This window comes from Dryobates pubescens, chromosome 25, assembly GCF_014839835.1.
Source record: "Dryobates pubescens isolate bDryPub1 chromosome 25, bDryPub1.pri, whole genome shotgun sequence".
Classification (NCBI taxonomy): domain Eukaryota; kingdom Metazoa; phylum Chordata; class Aves; order Piciformes; family Picidae; genus Dryobates; species Dryobates pubescens.
In genome coordinates, this window is record NC_071636.1 from 3,918,396 (window position 1) to 3,942,437 (window position 24,042).

The following is a 24,042-nucleotide window of genomic DNA, read 5'->3' on the forward strand; positions in this document are numbered from 1 at the left end:
AATTTCAATGTCACTTAACTGTCACAGGAACGAAGGGCCATTTAAATCTAGTAGCAATACATATGTTCCAAAAAGGAATATAGGCTTTTCCAGAGGTGTTTCAGACACTGACATTAAAATTATTCGCATTCATTTAACACGCTTGGAACAACCTGCCCAAAGAACCAGCCACAAGAAAGGCTCCAAAGTAAACACTGTAATGCAAACCAATTTTCCTAGTCGTGTTGGAGGAAACATGAGCTATGCAGCGAACCACAACTCGAGAACAAGTGTTATTTTTACATCACTGAAAAACAAGCAGGGAGCACAGCAGGCCTGCAAAAAACGAACCACTTTTCCATTAAGAGAGCAGATCTTACTGCAAACTGTTCAGTAGTGACCGGTAGGAGAGCAGCTGCTGTACTTACATGTTCCTCTGGGTAAAAAGGCTGCTATTTGCTGCCAGTTTATTGGCCTCAGACAGTTCCACTATTCTCTGCTCCAGTGACCTAATCTTTGAATCCATTGCATTGATCATCTGAAACAGAGCAATGTGCCCTTGAGACTGCACAACGGAAGTGATTACAAAAACAATGTTTAAAAAAGAAAAGACTTCATTTATTCCAGAAACAAAAAGTGGTTAAAAGAAAAAAAAAAACCAACCAAACTATTACTGGAGCTATTTACAGCTGCATTAATATTAGGAGAACCAATATATTATCTTTGCACAAAATCACTGCTACACAGCGAGCTATTCTTGAAGACACTTTGAATCTCAAAAAAACCAAATCAAATACTGATTTTAAAAGACATATCAGTGGATTTTGTTCAAAACAGCTCAGCAGTACTACAAAACCTCAAGCAAGATTATCTTGCCTGAAATCAGACTTGAAGAAGGCTACTCTTAAAATGCTTTAATTTCCAGTTCAACCAAACATACCGCCTTCTGTTCAGCCAGGACTTTGCACTTCTCACGTGCTTCCTCTTCATGTCTTCTGAGCATATTCTCAAGTGCTTCCTTATCTGCAAGATCTTTCTTCATCTGATTTTCCAACACCTAAATTAAGACATTTCTTTTGTCTAAATTATATGTGTTTCACTGGGCAAAGGACAAGCAGAAAGAAAACCATCAAGAAAGACAGAAATTTTTTTTTAAGTCATTGATCATATCTCAAACAAAACTAAACCCATGATGTAATTGCATGACATCCATGGAAGAGCAAACTTCAAAAATGAGCACTCCCTCAGTTATCTCTGAAGACTGAATTTAATGATGGAATTTTATCAAGATATGAAGATACTACAGATTTTTTTAATTGCTATTTCAAGTCATATAAACTGGGTTCAAGAAACACTCCAAATTAAGGCAACAGAAAAACTCTCAACCTCAACATATACAGCAGAGGAAGTAAGGAAGTGCACATCCTTTGGCTCTCCTACCAATATGGCTCAGAAGTAAACTGTTCTGGAAGCATGCACAAGAACAGAGAGTCCACGAATTCAAGTCAGAGACACCAAATGAAGCAGATAGATAAAAGACTTTTCTTTGTATTCATTAGGAACAGGACTAAAGTAATTAGAACCTTGTCTTTCTTTAAAACAAATGCAGATTGTCTGCCTGTATGTCCAAAGCCTCAAATCAGTTGTTAAACTGGAGGCCATTTCCTTCAAAGAAAGTTTTCAAAGGCATGAAGTCTGGAGACCACAGGATATTTTTTACTGTTCCAGTTACACACATCCCATGTACTCTTTCACATCTTTGAATCTCTCACCTGGCTTCCTGATTCCTCCTACTAAACCCTGTCTGTGTCTCCATAATACCCTGGCTCTCTTTGATTTTTTTCCCCCCAATCTCTATCCTCTTTTCCAGTTTTTATGCCATCTTCCCTTTCCCAACATCTATCTTTGACCTTCCTGCTTTGTATCACTCTTCTCATTACTGATTACCACATGCTCTGGTATGCCAGGAAACCTTCTTAATTCTCTTTTGTCCTTCATAGTTCTCCCATAGAAATTTCCTTTCTCCTCTTAAACACTACATCCTCTCATATTTAAGATGAGATATAGAATTGAAGTTCTAGGTAAATGCACCAAATAAAGATTGATGAAAACAGAATGTTTAGTAGAAACATTCTTAGAAAATGCATTTACTGGCTGATCTACTGCAGGCTCTTCAGAACAGTCCTTAACCAGTGCACATACACCTATTTCCCAGTTTGTTTTTTCTAATCTTAGACAGTGTCTGTGATTCTAATTCTGTTTGTTTAAGTCTCATGCTACACTGGAAAAGACAAAAATAAAGTGGGTAGTTTCTGTGGCTCCTTGGCAGATGTTACAGCTCCAGGAAGATGGAATTTCAGAAACACTCTAGTATTTGCTGAATTTAAAACTTGCAGGTAGGCTGCATGAATACTCAGTAGGAACTGAAAGCTTTATCAGGATGTGAGATCCAATAGCATTAAGTATTTTTTAGCCAGCAATAGTCAAGTTATAATCAACAACTGACTTCAAATGGCACCTGTTTTAATGCAGTGCTAAAGACAGTTAAGATACAATGTCATGATATGAAAGAAAAACTTATTGATTTCACTAAGCTCTCTGAACATTTCAGCAGTGGTAAAATAGAAGGCAACTCATAGAGCCTAAAGGCAACTGCTTTCCCCTGAACTCATTCTAACCACAAAAAGCTTGTAGGAAGATGGTAAGATATTTTTACTTTGAGTTTTTCCTCATAGAATTGTTCCTTCTGTTTCAGCTGCAACTCCAGGTGTTGTGCTGCAATCTGAGCCTCACGATGCTTTTCTTCCAGCTCCTAAAAGCAACAGAGATTCATATTCAGACACAAAAAAAATAGAGGTGCTGTGTATGTGTGTTACACAGGTATCAAACATTCATTCATTCTCTTTTTTAAGGCTTCACACTATGAAAATCCCAAGATCAGGGCCACTGCAGTAAAACCACATTAGGGAAGCTGCACATTATCAGCTTTAAGCTTTGCATACTGCTGCTGACCCATCTAATGCAGAACAGATACACTGCTACAAACAAAGAATTCTGCTTCCACAATAGGAATCACCATTTTCCTTTAAAATATTCCCAAAGATGGGCCAAGGACGTTTTGTGAAAACAAGCAGTTAGAAACACTTCATAGCTGCAGTGGCATCACAGGAAATTCAGATCTATTTTTAACAAGGTCTCTCACTTGTTTTCTCACAGAAGACCTCAATAATGGGGCACTGCTGTCTATGCTTTTCATTCTACATTCATAGAGTGGGAATAGTATTTACTTTGCTATATTTCTCAGATGAACATTGCCAGAATATTTATAAATTGCTTGGATGCAATGTACATGGCAGAACGTACCAGGGTATTTTTAACTTTTTTGCTTCACATCAGATAGCTTGAGCCATGCACAGTAAGGACTTGGATAATTTTGTACCTCTCCAGTTAGCTATTTCTGCTCTCTGACTATGGTATTTAGGATCTATCTATAGTCACCTTCCAACAAGACACCTTGCAAGAGTCGAGCTTAGAATTTCATGGCCATTCGTTGTCATATTTGCCATTTCAACAGCTTCCTTAGAACAAAAGGCAGATCCAGGCCTGTCATTCACTACCACTGGGCTGACTCTTGCAGAGACAAACTCAGGTTTTGAGAAGCACCACGTTCTTCTGTCAGCAAAGTTTCCTGATACTTTTGCTTTAGCTCCCTTCTGATCCTCCTTATCTTGAAAACATACAAAAACTTTTAGGCTCCAGTAATTGCATTAGATCTCTTTTTCCAAAAGTGAGAATCAAAGTGGAGGTTCACTAAAAGTAGGTCATCTACAGTGCCTAGTACCCGACACTTCTGCAAGGAATGGAGATTGCTGCTTTTTGCAATTGAAATATGTCTCCCAGCAACAAGAGGGACAACTCACCTCCCCCAGAAGCCCACACATTTCAGGTCCTGGCAGAGAATCAGACAACCAGATCAGCAGCAGCTTCAAAGCTACCAGCATCAGACTGCTCATATTGTAGCAGAAACTTCACTGGTTTCTGCAGTGGCACTTAACAGCCAGTATGGGCTTAAAAAGGTAATTCCAGATCTCACTTACCATTTTCTAAGCAGCACTAAGTTTGTTATTGACATCATAGCAATGATCTACACACTTCCAAGCAGTAGTATTTTCTCTACCTTGTCTCTTACTTCTGAAGTACCTGCTGATCTGCCTGTAAGAGAACTGATCCTCAGGTTCTGCTAGATGAGCATAGTGAAGCCAATTTCCACCTTATTCTATGAAATCCTGTATCTTCAGCTCCCTTCCTACCTTTCTATACTTCCTATACCAGGAAAAGTCAAAAGCCTTTGAAGAGATCAACTTGAGGCAACAAACAGGGTAGAAGTGGGAAAAAAAGGAAAACTGTGCTCCCAGCTCAGAGCTGCAAGGGAGTATGGAAGACTCTGTAAGATTATTTCTTCAATGCCTATTTGACTTTTATAAAAATACTTCTGTGTCTCTCCAATATTCTGTCAGAACTCCATGGAAACTATCTATAAGAGGAGCTAAACATATCTCATGGTATAAAACAATTAGTCGATATTTCTGCATTCCCTTCCAATTTATCCTCCACAATGTAATCCAAACCAAGCAACAGTCCCCAAATATACACAAGAGGCTTATGAAACAATGTGAAGTTTTACAGTATTTCTAAACATAAAGCTGGCTCTGTGCCCAGCAAAACCATAGTCTCCCACTTACCATGCACTCATGTTATCAAAACAACTTGAAAGAAAGAGCACTACTAAAGAACTGATTCTGCCTTTTCTTGGAGAGTGTTCAGGCATTCTGATGCCAAAGTCCATGTAGCAATCAAAGACTTGTTCATGTTAGGCTAATGATTGGACTCAATGATCTTTTGAATCTAGGCAATTCTGTATTTCTGTGATACTGAACTATTAGCCAGAACAAGTACGGGTCATCTGCTGACTCCAAATAAAGTTATTTATATACTTCCATTTGGCCTTCCTCACGTGTGTCTGTGCCCAGGATCGCTACCAATCAAATGCAATCTTTTTCCCTTGTCAGGTTGGCAACACAGAAACAGAATTCATGAGAGATGCAAAATTAATTTAATTATTCCACTATAAAAGTATGTTTCCTGTCCCAGGAAGCAAGAGTATTAAAAACACCCACTGCTCGGGTCACTGTAGGCTGACGTACCAACTCACTAGAAAGTTTGGTTTAATAAGGAAAGAAACAAGAGATTGCCAACAGAGAAGGTATGTGGGTGAAAATGGATTCCTGACAAATAGTATCTTTGGAGAAAAACAGTTTAGATGACTAATTTCTCTCTGCTTCAAAACGTAAGCATTCCAAGTACATCTGACCTCCCAATTCCTTTGCAATTTAGTTTAAAAGCTCAGTATTAATGTTTTTATTGTTGCAGTACTCTGTGCTGAGAAGGTTTGACTTCTGAAAATATACTTAGGCAATTAAATATTACTAATTTGACTTGAAAGTGCTCACACTGAGACAGCTAGAAATTTTAAAGTAGCATTAAGACTGAAGGTACAGAATTGAGTTTGTACCTATAGTTGCAAACAATACTTGAACACTGGAGCTTTCTCCAGTATTGCTGGTGCAAGAAACAATTCCCTTTATTCACCCATTCCCACCTTATTCAATGCAATTCTGTGTCTTCTGTTCCCTTCCTAGCCCTTCCTTACAAACTCTTAGCTCTTTCATTTTCACCTCTGCTCACCAGAATTTTTTCTGCCATCTGTTGAATCTGTTGAGACTTGGTTTGAATATCTTCCTTCAGACGGTTCTCTCTTCGTTCCACAGTCTCTAATCTCTTCACTTGATTCTCCAGAGAATGGCGCCGTTCCTGTAGAGCAATTATTAACTGCTGTTAGGCTTAACCAGCTCTGCATTAGCACAAAGCAATGAGTAGTTTCCAGAAGAAGTCAGCTGAAGAAGTCAATATATGGTTGTTTCTTGTATTTTAAATCCTCATCATGCCTCAAATCTCTTAAGCTCAATAAGGGATGTGGTTACATGTCCTTATTGACTCCTTGCTGAAAAGAAAAAGCTGCTCTGTTTTCTTCAAAGAAATATATGCTTTTAAATTAAAAACAAATTAATATCTAACATCAGTTTCCCATGACTAGTTACTACAGGAATACAGGCTGTACCCAGCTCTCCAGACAAGGGATTCCAAACGGAAAGACATTCCAATAACTGATTTACTCTAGACACATTCTCCACTCACCTCTGCTTCAAGCAATTTCTTCTTCATGCTTTCATTGGAATCCTCCCGATTCTGCAGTTTCTCTAACTCCTTCTCAGCTCTCTCCTTTGCTTGACGGATATTCTGAAGAAGTTCAGTTGCCTCTGAGCTAGCTTTCACAGCCTAAGGGTATTACAAGAAAAACACATACACAAAAACGGGTTCTGTGAGAAGTTCGTGACCTTGAGATAGACAACATTCTGTGTAAAATTGCTACACAGCTTTGGCCTAACATTCTATACTTAAGCCAGCTTACAAATACATGCAGGAACCTTCTGTTAATTATTTTCTGTTTCACAAAAAAACAAATGATAATTATAATCCAGGAGATCTACACGCTTGTTTTGCTGTACTGCAAGATGCTAATTGCCTTCACGTACTGAAAGCAAAGTCTAACCCCAAATTCAGCTCTTGGAAATAACTCACAAAATACCCTTACTAAAACACTGAAAGGAGAAAAGGGGAGGGGAGATTAAAACATGACTGGTTTGAAATATTAGAAGCACTATTCCTACATAGTTTTGGTCTCCTATTAATGTTCTAGAACACTAACCCTCGAAAAAGCTCTCTCTCAGCAGGTTTCAAGTTTGAAAATCTCTGTTAGTGAATTATTATGACAATCCCTTTCTTTGTTGCTTGTAGATCCCAGTAACGTAAGTTTTCCCACTCTCTTGTGGTGCCTTAAGCTACAGACTGACCACAACTGCAAACACCAGATGTTATGTACTGCCTTCAGCTTCCATTGATAAGATATTTCAATTCTGTTGTGAAATTTTATGATTCAACCTTTTTACTGTGGAATACTTAACTGGAAAGTGATTTTGCACTTAAAACAGAGTATACTGGGAGATTAAACCAAGGCGAAGACGTATTTTATCAATGAGCTAAAAGTACCAGAACCCTGTCTACAAGAAGCAAGAGTTCCATGCACTGCACAGGGCATACCCAAACTGGCCTTTTAAATTAGGGTTTCTCTACACTACTCCAGTTCTGACTCAGCTTCATTTGTAAAAATAAACACTGTTGACATGCCTCAAGAGCTGAAAGCATACTGAGAACACCAATGATTTCAGATACCAGTTCCCACCCCTTTTTCCTTATCATCCCCCATGCTATGACTAATTCCATTTTTGAGGATAAAACAAAGTGCATCCCTCCTCTGCAATAAGGTATCACTGGAAAATCTTGTGGAAAATTCACTTTCACTACCCAGACATTACCTTTGTCAGCTTTTCCTGCAGCTCCTGGATTTTGGCCTGCTGCTCTGTATTGATCTACAGTTAAATAAAAAGATGAGGGGAAAGAATGTTGTAAAACCAGAATGGAAAAAACACTCTCTGCTTACAATAACAGATTTCTTTCAATTCACTTCCCCACAATTTTTGTGTCTCCCCTATAAATTCCAACATACCAAAATGCTCCTTGGTAAATCTACACCCATTTTATTAACTTCTGGTTAAGAATACTCAGAATTCTTTCTTGTTTATTTTCATTTGCTATTTACTTATAAAGAAACACTCATGGATCACTAACTTAACTCCACACGATACCTGTCATTGCCTAGCTTCTGACCACAATGCATTAAGAGTAGGATATCCAGACATAGCTTTATAGCAAATCAGTGAATTGCACCAGGAAAATAATGTTTTAAAAATAAAATAAAATAGGGAAGCATGTGAGGCTGTGCATGATACTAGTCAAAGACACCCTTAGTTTCTGTGCATAGCATGAAAGACCCAGAAAGCAAACTCCAGAACACCAAAGGAGCCTACCTTCTCCAATTTGGAATACAACTCTCCTGCTTCATTTTTTCCTTGATCTTTTACCTGTAACTTAAATATAAAATATATAAAAGTCTCAGGAAAAGTTGCAGCACACTGGTCTTTTATCCAGTCATCACCTCATGCAATTTAAACACAGGCAGCTCCACCTGGTATAAATTACATTACTTCAAGGGTACAATTCAACGACATTTTGTATTAATTGTACAAATCAGGCTAATCCTTCGAGGACACACACACACACACAACTTGTCAGTGCAAAACAGCACTGGAAATTCCAGCAAGCAGTAACCCCCTTTCCCAGGGAGCCTAAACTACCTTTTGCAATTTGTTGTGACATTCAGCAGCTTTACGTTTGAATTCTTCAGCTGCCAGTCGGGACTCTCTCAACTCCGATTCATAAAGATCGCTCCGCCTGCGAGCTGATATAAGATCCTCTTCCAACTGATTCATCATCAACCTCATTTCTTCTACTTGAGCTTGATATTCCTATAGTTGTGGTGCAAGGGAAGGAGAAGGTATTGCATTTTAGAGGCAACATGGGAAATACTTGGGGCAGCAGATCCCAGAATACTGGTTGCAGGCAAGAGGCACGTTAAGAATATGTGGAAGGAAAGCAAAAGTACAAAATAAAACAGTAAGAGCTAAATAAAATAATACATCCACGGTGTTCTGGTTTGAGTCTTGCCATTTTCAAGACAATACTTCATTAAGTCAAAACACTTTTTTTTTGAGAGTTGCTTCACTGCAGAAACATATACATACATCCACACACAAATAATTAAAACTACTTACATTTCTAATTTCTGAATCAGAAATGTGTCTTTGAGTTGATGTCTCTACTAAATGCCCAGATGCTCCCTCAAGATATATTTTCTCAGGTTGATAACATGACAATTACCACAGATCTGCACAGCTTGGGTAAAAGGAAAGAAGGAGAAGCAGAAGGGTAGCATGCTGTGGCTTCTAGCCATCAGTTAATTTCTCTTGACAGAGTTAAAAAGAATCATACTGTTCTATATGGGAGATAACCTAAAATCAAATACTAACTTAGAAAACTGTCTCAAAATCACATTGCCCATAGAAGAAATTTGCCTGTATAGGCCAAAATAATGATTCCCCATGCAGGTCACTACAAGACAGGGCATTCAGACGGGGAAGGTAGAAGAAAAGAACATTTGAGTTGCCTATCTCGCTGAGGCTGAACACACAAACTGAGACCAGCTCATGAGATTGCTTCTTGTATCTTCACTGAAAAAAACAATCTAATTATGCTTATTTAGCATTTACTAAGTTCTGTAAATACACATTATATCAATTACTCAAAAAAGAAAGAAAACAAAAACAAAAGAAAAACAAAAACCACAAAAACCAAAATCAAGGAATTTTTTAATGAAGCTGAGAACAAGTAGAAAACATGCACATCAAGAGCTAGGAAAAAAACATTATGAAGGGCTGACAGTGGGGGAGTCTGTCTTTCTTTTCATTTTAATATCTTACAACGTGCCAAACTACCCCCATATTCAAAAGAGTAACTGTCTCGTGACAAAGTCATGTTTGTCATCCCTCCCTCCAGTCAGGCAGCTGTCTTTAGTTTGACAAACGATTGCATGAAGACTGACCCTAATGTCAGCCTGCGATTCTCCAGCAACATGGAGAGCTTATACAGATATTCAGAGAAGCTGGGCCTGTAACAGATTGCTTTGGTAGCCATTATGGGGAGCATGGCAAAATGGCTCTGTGGTTTGTAATTCCCAAACTGGCTCTTCAGTTTGTTAGGCAGATGGGGGAGCCTCCCTCTCCAGTTAGTCTCTCTGCAGAGGACCTTATTTTCTTGCTGGAAAGAGTTAGAGCCCTTTCATAAAGTGTGAGCATACATTAACTCAAATATTCATTTCATACAAATATATTTGTGAAGGAAAAAAGGCAGAATACTTTGAAGGAATGTATGTTGTGCTCAGAAATCATAATTTGCCATGATTTCCTAAAATATTTGCTTTTTATATCAGCAAACACTTGATCAAAGAATTACAGGTATGACTACAGCAGCCACTGTGAAAATAAGTGTTTGGGAAGGGAGGAGAATGGGGAGGGAGAAAAAAAAAAGAAAGAAGAGGAGATAATTAGTAATATTTCAGATTCTGCTGTTTCTTCATGTTTGCAAGACTACCCTTGAATAAATCTTGTGGTCAGGCCAGAGGAACAAGCCACAGCACAGAATAATACCTCTTGCGTACGCATCGCTCAGTTTATCAAGATGTACTTAAGCACGTATTAACAGACAGGCAAAGCTCAGGGCATACACCTGCAGCAAATCACATCAGGGTAGCTGTGCACAAATAAATGGGCCTCTCAAAAAAAAATAAAATATGGATTCTGATTTTCTGCAAGTTCATCCATTCAGATGGGTCGTCATCAAGGAAAGAATCAGAATGCAGGCTTAGTCAGAACTAAACAAAACCAAACAGAAAACACATATGCACCAAACCAAAACAAAAAATAAAACAAACAAACCACCAAAAAAAAAAATAAAATCCAAACAGAGACAAACCCAGCATGCTCTTCTATTCAAGTGCCTGGAGTTAAGTCACACCTACAGTCTTGCCCTGAAAATGCCTAATTATTAGGTTTTGAAAGTTCTGATTTGTTGTTAGTTTTACTTGTTCTCTCTCATGCTACAGGTTTTCAGCAGCAAAATTCTAAGGAACTCTTCCATCTCTCCTCCTAGTTCCCTCTGACTTAGAAGTAATGATTCAAGCCTTTAATGGCTAAGATCCACCTGCTGGTATGAGTCAGCAAAACTATCTCTGCACATCTTGTTTTGGTGTTCTTCCACGTGGGTTTCCAACAGCTTGGAGACCACCCCAGATATGACAGTCTGCAGGATGTTCCAGATTCATTTGTTGACCTAAGCAGCAGTTTTATGCCATCATGAATCTTCACAAGCCAAATTAAGAGAATCTGGGACAAAATACTTGATTAAAAATTAGTTGCATTATTTTTCCCTCTATTACATGCATCTGCGATTCCTAAGACTCTATCGATATTTGCAACGGGCAAAAATCTTCCACATTTCAGTATTTAAGGTAACATTGTTAAGAAAGGACCAGAACACAGAGAAATGAGCTTTAGATCCCTTGTATTACATAAAACAGCCATTCAGAAGAATGCTGTAGAGGTCTACAGAGGCCTGCTACATACAGAGGGTTGTTTTTGCATTTCATTACTTTTTACATAAGAGCTGTTCACATCTGGAGAATTATTACCAAGGTTTCTGGGCTTCCTTCCTTCTCAAACACTACGAAATTAGTCATTTAATGTTTGTAAAGTGCTTTTGAAGATGAAAAACAATAGATAATTGCAAAGGATTGTTTAAACGCCATAACAAGTTTCAATTTCTTTTTCTCAGTACAATATGTTCCTATTAATTCATAAAACTGAATGGGTTCTCTCTTTGTAGACCATTTCAAATCCTAAAAATGTCCACATTTGTCACCATATTTTCATTTCATTTGGACTGTTTTTTTTTTTCTCCTTTCTTTCTAGTGGTGGAAAAAAAAATTATGAACACCTACTTTGCAAATAGATTAAGTTAGGAACAGTTAGGCAACACAGATACTGTTTTGAAAGGCTACTAAGCTACTGGCCAGATAAGATGAAGGGGCAGGGGGAAGACACAGACCAGAATTAAGGCTGGCTAAATCCTCTGCAGGTGAAAATGCATTAACCTACTGTGACATTTGTACAACTTGCCCATTTAAAATAGATAGTTCATTTCCAAAGAAGGCTATTACTGAAGCATTGCAGCTTTCTCCCAAGCTGATCTTACAGACAAAGTACTTTCAAAACTAGGAAAAGAAGAACTTCAAGTTTGGAGTTTGTGCTTACTTGCAACATATGCTAAAGTGCAAATTTGTTGCTTTTCACGTTGCTTAAGAAACCAAATGAAAACACACAGCCTGGGAGTCACCACAGCCTACCATTGTGAAACGTAATCCTGGCAACAGAGCTAGAATATGCCAAGAATGCCTATGTGTAGACAGCCACTCTGCTCCCCACAGAAGCAGGTATACCTGTTCTTTGATCTCTTGCAGTTTTCGGCTTTGTTCTCTGATATCATGAAGTAGCTGTAGTGCCTTATCATCTTCCTGAGACACCTCCATCCGTGCCTGCTCCAGGCTTCGCTTTAAGCTCTGCAGAAAGCAAAATGTTCAATACACAGTCTTTGGTTTTTCAGATGGCTGTATAATAAAGGTCTTTAGCTATGCAAATGCCTCCTTGATGGCAGTGGAACACCAGAAAAAAGAGATAATCAGGGCACCAGTGACGGAACCCTAAAGAAATTCATGGCCAGCGCTGCTTCTGTCTGGATAGAAGCAGCCCATTTTACTAACAGCTTACTACACGAAAATCTTAGTTCAAATCTCTACTTCCTCACATCAGCTTTAGAGACAAAAACCAAACAGAGATGACAAAAGGCATCCATTATTGACAGCATTTATCTATATTTTATCTAGCACTATTAATTCACAACCTAGATACAATCCTTCAATTTCATGTTGCTAACAAGCCTATTCATTTTTCTTGTTGCTGTTAGGTGAGCTAAATCCTTTAATCATTACTAAACTTCTACAAAGAATAGAAGAGCTGCTTCTGTATGTGAACACAGACCTTACCTGCAAATTCTGACAGACCAGTGGTCCTCCTATCAAGTGTGTATTACTCTCCCAAAGAAAGATACAAACTGAACTCCATTTATTTACCTAGCAGCATTTGGTATAGGGAAATCAATCAGTCCCGTTGTAAGATCTGCTTCCCAACAAACCAACCCATCAGAAATGTTTGTCAATCCTCAGAATATTATCTGGAGTTTTGCTCTTGGTACAAGTAAGGAAACAGAGTATTACATCCAACTGAAAATACAGAGACTATTAACTAGAATGAAAATATCCTCTCTGGAACCTTGCCAGGACAACTGGGAAGACATGCCAACTCCCATGAAAAATGTCAAATGGTCTTTGAAAATGTGGGGTTTTGAGGCCTCATTTTTATGTTCTACCTGAAAAATAGCTGTTCTAGCATCACCCCTGGATTATGCTGGGGAAGTGGATCAGTCCGGACTCAGAATACCACAGATGGAGGCAACACCATTTTCCCCCCCCATCTTATTTGTCCTTGAAGATTTCTAAGTACTGACTAGGCCCCATCCTCTTCTGGCTAAGAAACTTGCAAGAAGTCAAACTCAAGCATGTTCTAGCACAGCCAGTAAGACAAACATCACAAATAGCTTCAGCAAGACCAGGACAGTAGTTACTCCTGTATGTTCTAAGCACACGACCATGAAACAAAGTTAGAATAGAACTATCAAGCAAGCCTCTGCAAACAATTTAGGGCTCCACGTTCAACAGATATCCTCTCACAATGATTTTTCTCTCCATCAAGTATCCCACTGAAACCATGATGGAAGAGAAAGGCAAAGACCACCAGATTTCAGGCCTTCAGAACTGAAAGGACTGGTGTAAGGGCTCACACTGCATTCTGTGATATAGGTGGCCAGGTCCTGTTCCAGGAGGGATCGCTGGGTTTCAGAGGCTTTCAGTTCCACCTCCTTTTGGCTAAGCACAGCCTCCACCTCTGACACTCTCCGGTGCAACCGCGTCATTTCCTGCTCCATCTGCAATAAATATTAAGAGGTTATAAAGGGGGCTTCAACAGCTTTGTTAACTGCTACTCTCAGAGCTCTGTACGGAATTTGTCTCCAAGAGATTTCTAGCTATGTTTCTCCAAATGGTGTTTAAATTCCAATACCATTGTCTCTGCTCCAGGAATGCACAGTTCTTCTTAAGGACAAGTAGTAAGTTTAAGTCACCCCATTCATTCAAGCTGCTTGTTCATATTCAGTCATTCTTCGAACCCCAGTTAGCAAAGAAGACACAATCATTTTTCACCTGACTTGCAGAGATGGGTCACTTTAACCTTATCCCAAATCCATGCTGGGCCAGAAGATGGTTTCCCCCCATCTCCTTGTCAGGAGCAAATGGTCAAATCCAGAATAGAGCAGGGAGAAAAGTAACTGAACTCTCATAAAAGTCTCAAACAATCAGTAAGTTTTAAAAGACTCCACTGGGTTCCCGTTACTGGAGCACAGCGACTGTTACAAGACGTTCACCATAACCAGTGATGTGACAACAGTTATGTAAGTAGAAGCTGATGAGTTAGGAAGAGAACCTCAGAACAGTACTGCTGTAATTGTGCGTATGATGAAGAGGCTGGGCCTGCAGGAAGAAGCAGTCGTCTGTGTCACGCTGAGAAAAGGACTGTTTAAAATCCAGAGCCGCTTCTTGTTAAGATAAAAGTATCTAGAGCAACAGGAGGGCCTAAATTCATCTCCCTTTGTATTGGACAGGAAGCCACCTCACTGAAGGAAAAGCACTTTGCCCACCACGAGTCTGGATGATCAGCAGCATCTGACAGATCCCCGGACATAGAGTGGTTGCAGATTCTTGGAGCAATGGAGATGGCCAATCGCATAAATAAATACCTTGTAACACTTGTCCTGAGCTTCTTGGAGTTCTTTGCTCTTGAGAAGAAGTTTCTTTTCCATGGAGCTGACCTTGGCTGGAGAATCCACACTTGAAAAAACAGATCTAAAAAGGGCAAAGCCAAACAGCACATGAATATAGGCAAAAGGTAGAAAAATCTGCATTTATGTAACCTTGGTAAACTCATTGGGTACTTACTTACACCAGGATAAAAGAAAGGTGCAGCAATTACAGTCTAACAGCCATCATTTTAGATCAAACATAGCACAAAACCTGATGACAGTATATCCTTATTAAATAATCCATGTGTACTTCTAGTTACAACATTCATATTTTCCATCAGTGGCTTTTATGTCAGAATGCAAAACAATACATCACAGCTACATTTTTGCATAGCTTGTAGGGATTTATAAGTGGGGGAAAAAAAGAAAGCTTAACAGCCATTTGGAAAGAGAACATTGCAGAGAACTGCTTTTTATTTTGTGCTTTGAAATTATCAAAGTATAAAAGCCCTAAAAACTTTCACTTGCCATAATCTATGCCGCAGGAAAAAGGATTTCATATCCTTAGTTACCTTTTGTGAATCAAAATTGAACAGATACTTTCCTAACCCAATTCGTATGATCCCTACAAACTCAATCAATATCAATATGATTAGTCACACTGCAGAACTTCAGAGTTCCACTTGTAAGTAATTTATTTGTTTTCCACAAAACACAATTTCACTCTACTACTCAAAACAATTTGACTCCAGAAACCTGGGAAAAATATTTACATTCTCTTTAGCTTTTCCTCTAATTGGGACTCAATGTTTAAGGAGTTTACCATTTCTGTTAGTCTAAATTCTTTCTAGAAACGGATAGGAAGCCACTCAATGTTATGGAGCATATTTTCAGTGCTTTGCAGTCTTAAATATGTAATTTGCAACCAAAAAATTAAGTGCACACATCAAAACATAATTTTAAAAATCACATTCTCCCTCGCATAAAATGATTCAAACTAGATATTTAAGCAGTTAATGATGGAACCAGTGTTAAGTGATAGATGAAAACACAGCAGTACAATGAAGGTGCTAATAAAAGATCATACAGTCTGCCCACACATTGCTTTCTGCTTCTCCTGGCCACAGTTTGGTATGCAGCCAGTTATCCCCATGGAGAGAAATGAGCTTTGAGCAGCTCTCTGCATATAGCCATACACCCACACACAGCAGCACAGGCTCTTCTTAACACCAAGGAAAGTTTGATTCCATCACCACCATTTTCTGAGAAAAATCTACTCTTTAATCCAAATAGATATGCAGGATAGGATATTCACACACACAAAAAAAAAGGACTCATTTTTAAAATGGCAATGCTGCACAGCAATATATCTGCATCAAAACACATCTTCAGCACCATCACCTTAAGCAGTCATTTGGAAACACTGTCCTGGTATTAGCAAACAAACAGAGCAAATTCTACTAATTGTGCTTTCAAAGGTCAAATACTAATATTTCTTCAGAAATTTCATGTGGAAAAACTCAAAAGAAAGAATTCTGCATGTCAACAATGCAGACAACATCAGGACTTAATAAAAAATGTTAAAAGTGAATGCTTCTGTCAAACATTCCTTTAATCCTGGTCCAATCAATCTGATCCATCTGATCATCATATCTGAAAAATCAATTTATAAAGCATGTCTGCACTCCTACAGAGAATAGGCAACCATCTGAGAAAGCTGCATATTAAATCCCCTAACAGCTGGGTGTACAAACAAGGCTAAAAATGAATAGTTGAGAAAAGCAGTCTAAAAATACAAATTAAAGCTCACATCAACTAAAAAAGACACTGAGGAATCTGCTTTAAAATGTTAATCAAATATATGTAAATAGCTGCAAATGTGTACTGAGACAAGTCTGAAATCTTTTTAGAATAAACAGTGAGCTTCACAGGTTGAACTGCACAGGCTAAAGCAGGTTTTTTTATTAAAGTTTCAACACTAGCCATCACCTTTTTTACTTTTTTTCTTCCCAAAGCTAACACACTACTTCAGAAAACTAAAGCCAGTTCTCACAGACCTGGTTTTATTTGCTCCTTCTAGTCTACCTTCCTAAATGGATTAATTTTGTTATTTTTTCTTATTTATTTTATTTGCTATTGAAAGAATGGGAGCCTAATATTACAGGCACCATTTTGCATTTCAAAAACTTCTAGCAAGCCAGCTTAATAGATCCACACACACGGCAACACAGGAGGCAACAGGGCAGACTCAGGCCACAAGGCACAGAGCTTTGCAAAGACAGGACTTATGGGATGGGACAGGGCACAAGGAGACTCACACTGACCAAAGTTTGAATTTCCTCAGATGACTGTAGAGGGAGCTGCTCCTCAGAGTTGCCATCAGTTTTGTAAGGAAGGAGAAGGCTACAAACTAGAATTACAAGCTTTCTTCCTCATCCCTATCCAAAGGGAGAAAGAAATTACTTTAAAATATATGTCCTCATGACACGAGGGTTTTCCTGCCATGGAAACCGTACATCTTATCCCCAGGTGAAGCTGATTTCAGTTAGCACAGGACAGAGTTTTTAAGAGACATCCTTTTCCCAGCAATTCTTTCCTGTGTACAAATTATATTAGAACAACTTCATGAGCATCCATCAACCTTCAAAATATCAGAAAGGGGGCAGAGAGAGGAAATCAAGAGAAATGGAATACTGGCTAATCTAATAAGCCTTGTCATGGTGATATAAGCTCTCAACACAGCATGACAAGGTAGAAAATGCCCACATTTGCTGGGGCACTTATATTCTTCCTCAGTCAGCATCATCTCAGAAATTAAACACATACAATCCAACATCAAAAGCCATGATGTAAAGCTATCATTCAGGTTGGTACCATCTCAGACTATGTCATTTAATTAACTGCTACATCTGGATCAATTCTCTTAGCTCAACAGAACAGTTTCTGCTGTCTCCTCTGAAGCATGAAAAAAAAAGATTAACAAAAGATAACCAGCATACATCAACAAGAAAATTGCAATAAAGGATTAAAAAAACCCCAAAGTCAGGTCTGTAGTACCAAGCACTGACAGCACTAGCTGAGCCTGTTTACTTTCCTAAGCAGCACCGCCTGCATGACTAATAAGTTAACTTACAGCTGACTATCTAGTGATTTCACAGCTAGATCAGCAACAGCCTCAACCAGCAGAACTACCAGAAATGGTTGTGTAAAAGCTCCTCCAATCTTAGCATGGCTGAGATGAAGAAGAAAAAGAAGTATTTGGATAGGAAAAGATGTAAGATGGCTGTGGGGTACTGAACTTGTATCTTAACCACTCTCATGCATCACACCTCATACCTTCCTTTGTCCTTTTGTGCCACTCTCATAAACCCCCAGTTCACCTGTGCTTCTTCCTTCTCACAACGATTGACACCATCTGTCCTAATCCTGGCCCCCACACAGCATGCCTATAATCTCATCCCCCGTCCCTCATGCTCTATTCTTTTTAGCATTATACTCATCTGTACTTTCCACCCCCTCGTAAATGCTTGCTCAGGCCTAAAAAAAACCCAACCAAAACCAAACAGTGATACCATCAATCTGTGAATAGAGCGAGCTGAAGCAAAGCATATTTTTGGTATGCTCATCCTGTGCTTCCTCTTTAATCTATCTTTGGTGAAACAGTTTACCAGAACTCAACAACCCATTGGAAGAAATCAATAGTCCTCCCTTTTGGAAGGCTGGCCCATTTTAACTCAATATTTTACAGAATCATAAAAGACCTCCAAGGCTATCAAGTCCAACCACTGACCCAACACCACCACGGCCATTAAACCATGTCCTGAAGTGCCATGTCTGTATGGTTTTTTAACACCTCCAGGGACAATGACTCCACCTCCCTGGGCAGCCTGTTCCAATGCCTGACCACTTTAGCAAGGAAGTTTTTCTTAATCTCCAGCCTAAACCTCATAAACCCAAATGATCTTGAAAAACACCATCTAGGAACTGACAGAAAACACCTGGACCATCTACCAAAGCCTCACAAACCACAATTCAAGAGTTGCTAAGATTGCATTTATTATTTTGATAGATAATGATGGAAAAAAAACCAAAAAACTTGTATCAGCAACTGGGATTAGGTACTAGTCCCACTGTCAGCCTTGACTAGATATCTCTCTAGGTTCTAGTTTAGAAGGCATCTTGTACTAACCTAAGTTTTGTATCATAAGTAGTCAGGCCCTTTTAACTTCTTACTCCAGTCTAAGAGGACAAAGGCAGCAAAAAATTACATTCTACACTATTTTTTTTAATTAGGTATTCATATTTTTTTATTAGCTATTTTGGTATATTTTATTAGACTTTTATTTTTATTCATCATTTCAGTAGCCTTGGATTTAATAATGCATCTTGTGCCTTAGGGCTTCTGCTAGTCCCATGCAAAGGACAAGAACAATGTTCTTTCACCATTTGATGAATATTTCTGGCATCTAAGGGTTTTTCTCACTTGTTCTAAGCACTGGAGATCAGCCACAGTTAGGGACAGAAAGTAAGATAGGGCTGGCTTTTAATGGAATTAAACTCTCAGTTGCCTGTTATCTTGTCACAGTCACACGCTTGCAGCCAAACCAGCAGCCAGATTTGTAGTCAGACAGGCATTTCTCCTTCAAATGGAGAATTCAAAGGCCATGATGGGAGAAGGAGTTAGCTGGTCCTTCTCTGAAGCCTGATTCCAATTCTTAGAATCATATAAAAGAGATTTATTTAACAATCACTTTGCTAGCACAGGAACCTATGACATAAGCAATGCCCTTGATTTCTCCTGATTGCTTCCTATGACACCTTATTGTCAAGCCTTTTGCTTTTCTGTTAAATCTTACATTTGTTACAGGGTACCAAATCCTTCCCACAGCTCATGCTATGGAGCAACATATGGAACACTTTCATTCAATGGACCCCTCTGAACTACACACCAACTACATGATTTCTGGCAACAGGTCTAAGTGACTTGGGTAAACCCTTCTAACCCCAAGAGGCTGGATGAGGGGAGTGGAAAACAAGAATTTATTTTGTCTTTCTTCTGTGCATTTTTTTTTCAAACTGCCTTTTCTCTGACGTATTTGAAATTCCTACCTCAGCTATGGCTTCCTAGTGTCCACTGAACACGGACAAGAGTGTAAGTCTGAACTTCACAGCTTGACAGACCATGGATTAAAAGCAATGCAAGTTTCAAGGACCTTGTTAAGAGCACTCCACAGTGCCTGGCCTCACTATAAGCAGCACTAAAGCCATTAGGGCTATCATGCTGCAGACACAGAAAAACAGATCTGCATCACTTAGCAACCATAAGGGTTAGACTTTAAGAGAAAAGATTAAGAAGAAAAAATCTTGACTGATAAACTTGATGACTTTGGACCTTGCAAAGAAGGCACCCCAAGATTCACAACAGATAAGGTGAACCCCAATTTACTGTTCTCTTCCCCATCTAGAATGTGATATTCAGTCTAGTGGGGACAGAATCAGCACTTTGCTTCTGCAAGTAAAACAGACACCATACAATATTTCATAAGTAAGAAGTTAGCTTTACGATCCCGTGTTGCAGTGATACCGAGAATAAACTAGTCCCTGCATTATTTAAACACAGATAATTGTCAAGTCTCCATACACTCCTTGCCATATTTAAATCACCTTCTGGGAACAAAATGCTGCTGCTAAAAATATCAACATACATTTATCAAAATCTCATTAAAAAAAAAAAAAAGAAGAAAACTATAACATCTACTTATTAATATTATTTGGGAGGAAATTAAGCATATCATGTCTTTCTGATGCAACTCAGGAAAAATCAGGCCACACCAAGTAGAAATTTTACTTCAGTCACAATTTCTCCAGAGCATCTCTAGTCTTTTGCTGAAGCCCTTCACTTCTATTCCCAAAATTCAAATGTCACTTTAATACGCATTTTCAGTAGTAGCCTCACAAAGAAAGCAGATTAATGCTTCTGCTCCATTTAGATTGCTTTTCAGCCTCCAGCAGTTACACCTCTGTTCCTCAGGCTTTACCTCACTCTCCTCTCCAGTTCTAATCCTGGGCCCCGATTACATATACATTTTTGCCATACATGTACAGTCACTGTTAAGCCTCTTCTGACTGTTACACGAATAGTCATGTAGCCTTGATCAATGGGCTGCAGTTCCCCAGGCAGAAAAGATAACACCCTAAGTTATTTCACTTCTAAATCAAGACAGATTTTAACCCAGGCATCTGCAAATACAACATTTAATTTTTCCCATTCTGATGGCAATATTAGATGTCACCAAAAGAATGCTTTTTTCCAGCTGTCAGGTCCTTTGCTTTTCTTTCTCTTTCACCATAAAAGCAACTCTGCTAATGAGGGACAGCCAAAGACTCCCTTTTTATTACTGGCATAACCATATATAACCTTGATTCACAGCGTGGGCAAGATCAAAGATGTCAACAGGATCACCAGATTTGGTTACACACCTACTGCAGAGCAACTATCACAAGCAATATGCCAAAAAAATGAAAACTTGATTAAGACAGGCTGACAACAAAGTCCCTTAAAGGAATTAACTAGCAGCGCTGAACGATGGTTGACACAAAAACACAGTGCCTTAGTGCATTGAGTCACTAACCCAGCTAAAGCCATTGCATTCCTGAGAGGCCTCATGATCCTGAGGTAAGGACTTCTCAACTTAATGTACTGCACTAATACTTTTTCAATAGCTCTGTCATAAGAAACTAACCACCCTCTCCAACAAATGGTTTATACCACACTGTTTAGGTTCTTCTTTTTCTACAGCTCCATTTCCTCAGAAAACATGTTTTCTTTCCACTGAACATCATTCTTCTAGATCTTTACTGCCCTCCACAACCACACACCCTGCATACTTCATCTGAATGTCCAGTCTCTTAACACTCAATACAGCAATGCCCAGTCTTCCTATTTAACTTGACCCAACAGCACACAGTCGGCTGCCATGAAGCTCCTTCTCTCGTTCACTGACCCATCACTGCACATTCCCAGATTAGTGAAGCCCCATTTCTGTGGATCACTGATTCAGCCCCACACATTCCCAGCACTTGGTGCCCACTCTCTGACCCAGTAAAATAACACCCCCCTCTCTTCCATCTCCGAACTCCCCGGCATTCTCCCTTTCAGGCATCTGCAATACCCGAGATGCAATCACCTACTGCTTGTCAGTTAACAGTAACAACTTATTCAAAGTAATTGAACAACAATTTTAACAACAATTGGCTTAGAATCAATCTTTCTATCCTCTTCCCTCCCTCTTACCCCAGAAATAATCACAGAATGGTAGGACATGTACAAGCCACAGCAGCAACAGATAAAGCCAGAATCTGGCAGCTTCCCTAAAACAGAGTACTGGGCAGTTAAAACAGCTTTTTCCCCACACACCCTCCTCACCATAACAAACCTTCACATTTTTCAGTGGTCCTATCCACCTAAGCAATAATTCTTACTTACTCTGATCTGAGGATCCCTAATGCCTTGATGAATGAAAACCCCACAAATGGCAAATCTTCACCAGAGAAGCCTGCTGGGTTCAGCTGCCGCGTAGAGGATAAAACCCGCGAATTCTTCTCTGGTTCATCAAAATTTGAGGTGTCATCATCAGACTTGAGAGTAGGAACGAAGGGGGGAGGAGCTGGTGGAAAAAGCAAGAAGAAAAGGCAAAATTCAGCTACAGTTCACTCTGCAACAGTCCCACTCATTCAGTGCTCGCAATGGCACTGCAGCTCCTGCTTTTAATCTTGCTAACACAAGCAGACTGAGCTGCTGCTCTCAAATCGTATTACAGCAACAAGAGATTAACCCTTAAGATACCAACATGGCTACCACTCTGCAGGCAGAATGTCTCCCACACTGATTAAACTGGGGTTTAGGCTGGTGATTTGAGACTGTCATTTTCTGGAGGGGTTTTTTTTCCCCACATTACAGAGAGGGTTGTTTTTTAAAACACATAGATTGAGTCAAATCAAAGCACCAGACTAACCCAATCATTAATGTGATACAATTAAAAATAATTCAGTTCTGGTTCATCCAGAATATGTCTCCAACCTATCCAATTAGTGACACTATATGAGAATGTAGCCTGATCCTTTGCTAGTCAGCTAAGGGATATATCTACCTTTTTAATATCACCCAGAACCTTCCCAGTATGGGCTTCTAATCAGCTGCAAGCTGGTCTTTCTCATGGAATATTCTAACAAAGTATAGCTGCTAGAAGCTGAATTGTCTTTAGGCAGGGAAGAAATATCAGCAAGATTTTATTTCTCTAAAAAGGCTTGCTAAAGATCTGGAACTCTTGTCGGGACACCACTGCAGTCTGGCTCTGATACAATCAGCTCCAAAGAGAGGTATAAATAGCAGGAATTACAATGTATTTCTCACTATAATTTCTAAATTGGCACCACTTAACTTGTTAAGCAGTTCTTTAATTTCAGCTGATTTTCTCTTGTTTGCTTCAGTTTAATTAACCAAGAGAACAAAAGAACAAGTTCTTCTCAATGATGTGCAGCACCCAAGCTACCTGCTGGCTTTGGCTACGTGTGCACAAGGAATGAATGCAGAAGCCTGCTGTGCAATCCCTACCTCATTAAATCACGTTTTCTAAGGATTTTTTTATTTATTTACTTCGTCACTCGGGTCCTCACTCACCACAAATCCACTAATCTCTTTTTTTTTTTGCTCTATAAAGGTAACAGCTCTTCAGTCAGCACTAGAACACAGCCCATTGTCACAAGCCGGTGGAAGTGTAGTGTGCTAAAACCGTTACCATGGATCCAGTATAGGTCTCCTGTAGCTGATGGGCTGAGGAGGATTGAAGAACGGGGAACAAACATTACAACCCCTGCAGTGCAGGCTCCCTGCTCCTCACTCTCTGCATGCTCGGAGTTTAACCCTACCTGCCTGCATTCGTGACAGATGCTGATGCTTATCTGACTGACACGGGCAGAATGAGTCACGGCTGGAGCTTGCTAGCTCCCTCTAGGTTGCCAAAGCCTTTCACAGCCTGCTTTTTAACTCTTCATTCTCAAGGCAAATGTATGCTTAAACTACTCAACAGACCAGCATTAATAGCAAAAAAAAAAGTAGTAACCTGACTGTATAAACTGCCAAATCACAACTACACATGCAGGCTTTGTTAGCAGCTCCCCGAGGAGATGTTCTGACGCTGCTCCCAAGCAGGGAAGTGAGAAGAAATTCCATGAAGATAGGATGCTGCTCACGTACAGTTCCAAGTACATTAGAATGAGATAAATGGGGAAAATATACAAATTAAATAGGTTCTGTAGTAAGCAGTTTTACTTACTGGCTCCAGAACATTTTCTATCAACATCAGAAATTTATTGATTTCTGATATTTCATTGGTTACAATTTCAATCCAATACAATGCTGACATTTATGTACTGTAAACATAATTTTGGAATATAGATTGATTG

At 39.2% G+C, this 24,042-nt stretch overlaps 1 protein-coding gene across 2 annotated transcripts in view; it reads right to left on the reverse strand.

The window, feature by feature from the left end:
• Positions 1-24,042, reverse strand: part of CIT (citron rho-interacting serine/threonine kinase) — a 70,465-nt gene that overhangs the window by 34,286 nt on the left and 12,137 nt on the right. The window contains exons 1-13 of one of the 2 annotated variants that reach the window (XM_054173242.1): positions 23,376-23,477; positions 22,064-22,244; positions 14,575-14,680; positions 13,564-13,707; positions 12,107-12,226; positions 8,352-8,522; positions 8,025-8,084; positions 7,473-7,526; positions 6,235-6,375; positions 5,725-5,850; positions 2,696-2,791; positions 920-1,036; positions 408-517 (exon numbers count right to left, since the gene is read on the reverse strand). In XM_054173242.1, coding sequence (XP_054029217.1) covers positions 408-517; positions 920-1,036; positions 2,696-2,791; positions 5,725-5,850; positions 6,235-6,375; positions 7,473-7,526; positions 8,025-8,084; positions 8,352-8,522; positions 12,107-12,226; positions 13,564-13,707; positions 14,575-14,680; positions 22,064-22,244; positions 23,376-23,442 — 1,493 coding nt within the window. In that variant the 5' untranslated portion in view covers positions 23,443-23,477. Of the gene's footprint in view, positions 1-407; positions 518-919; positions 1,037-2,695; positions 2,792-5,724; positions 5,851-6,234; positions 6,376-7,472; positions 7,527-8,024; positions 8,085-8,351; positions 8,523-12,106; positions 12,227-13,563; positions 13,708-14,574; positions 14,681-22,063; positions 22,245-23,375; positions 23,478-24,042 lie in introns of those variants that run through there. The other variant, XM_009909641.2, reaches the window with a different exon arrangement.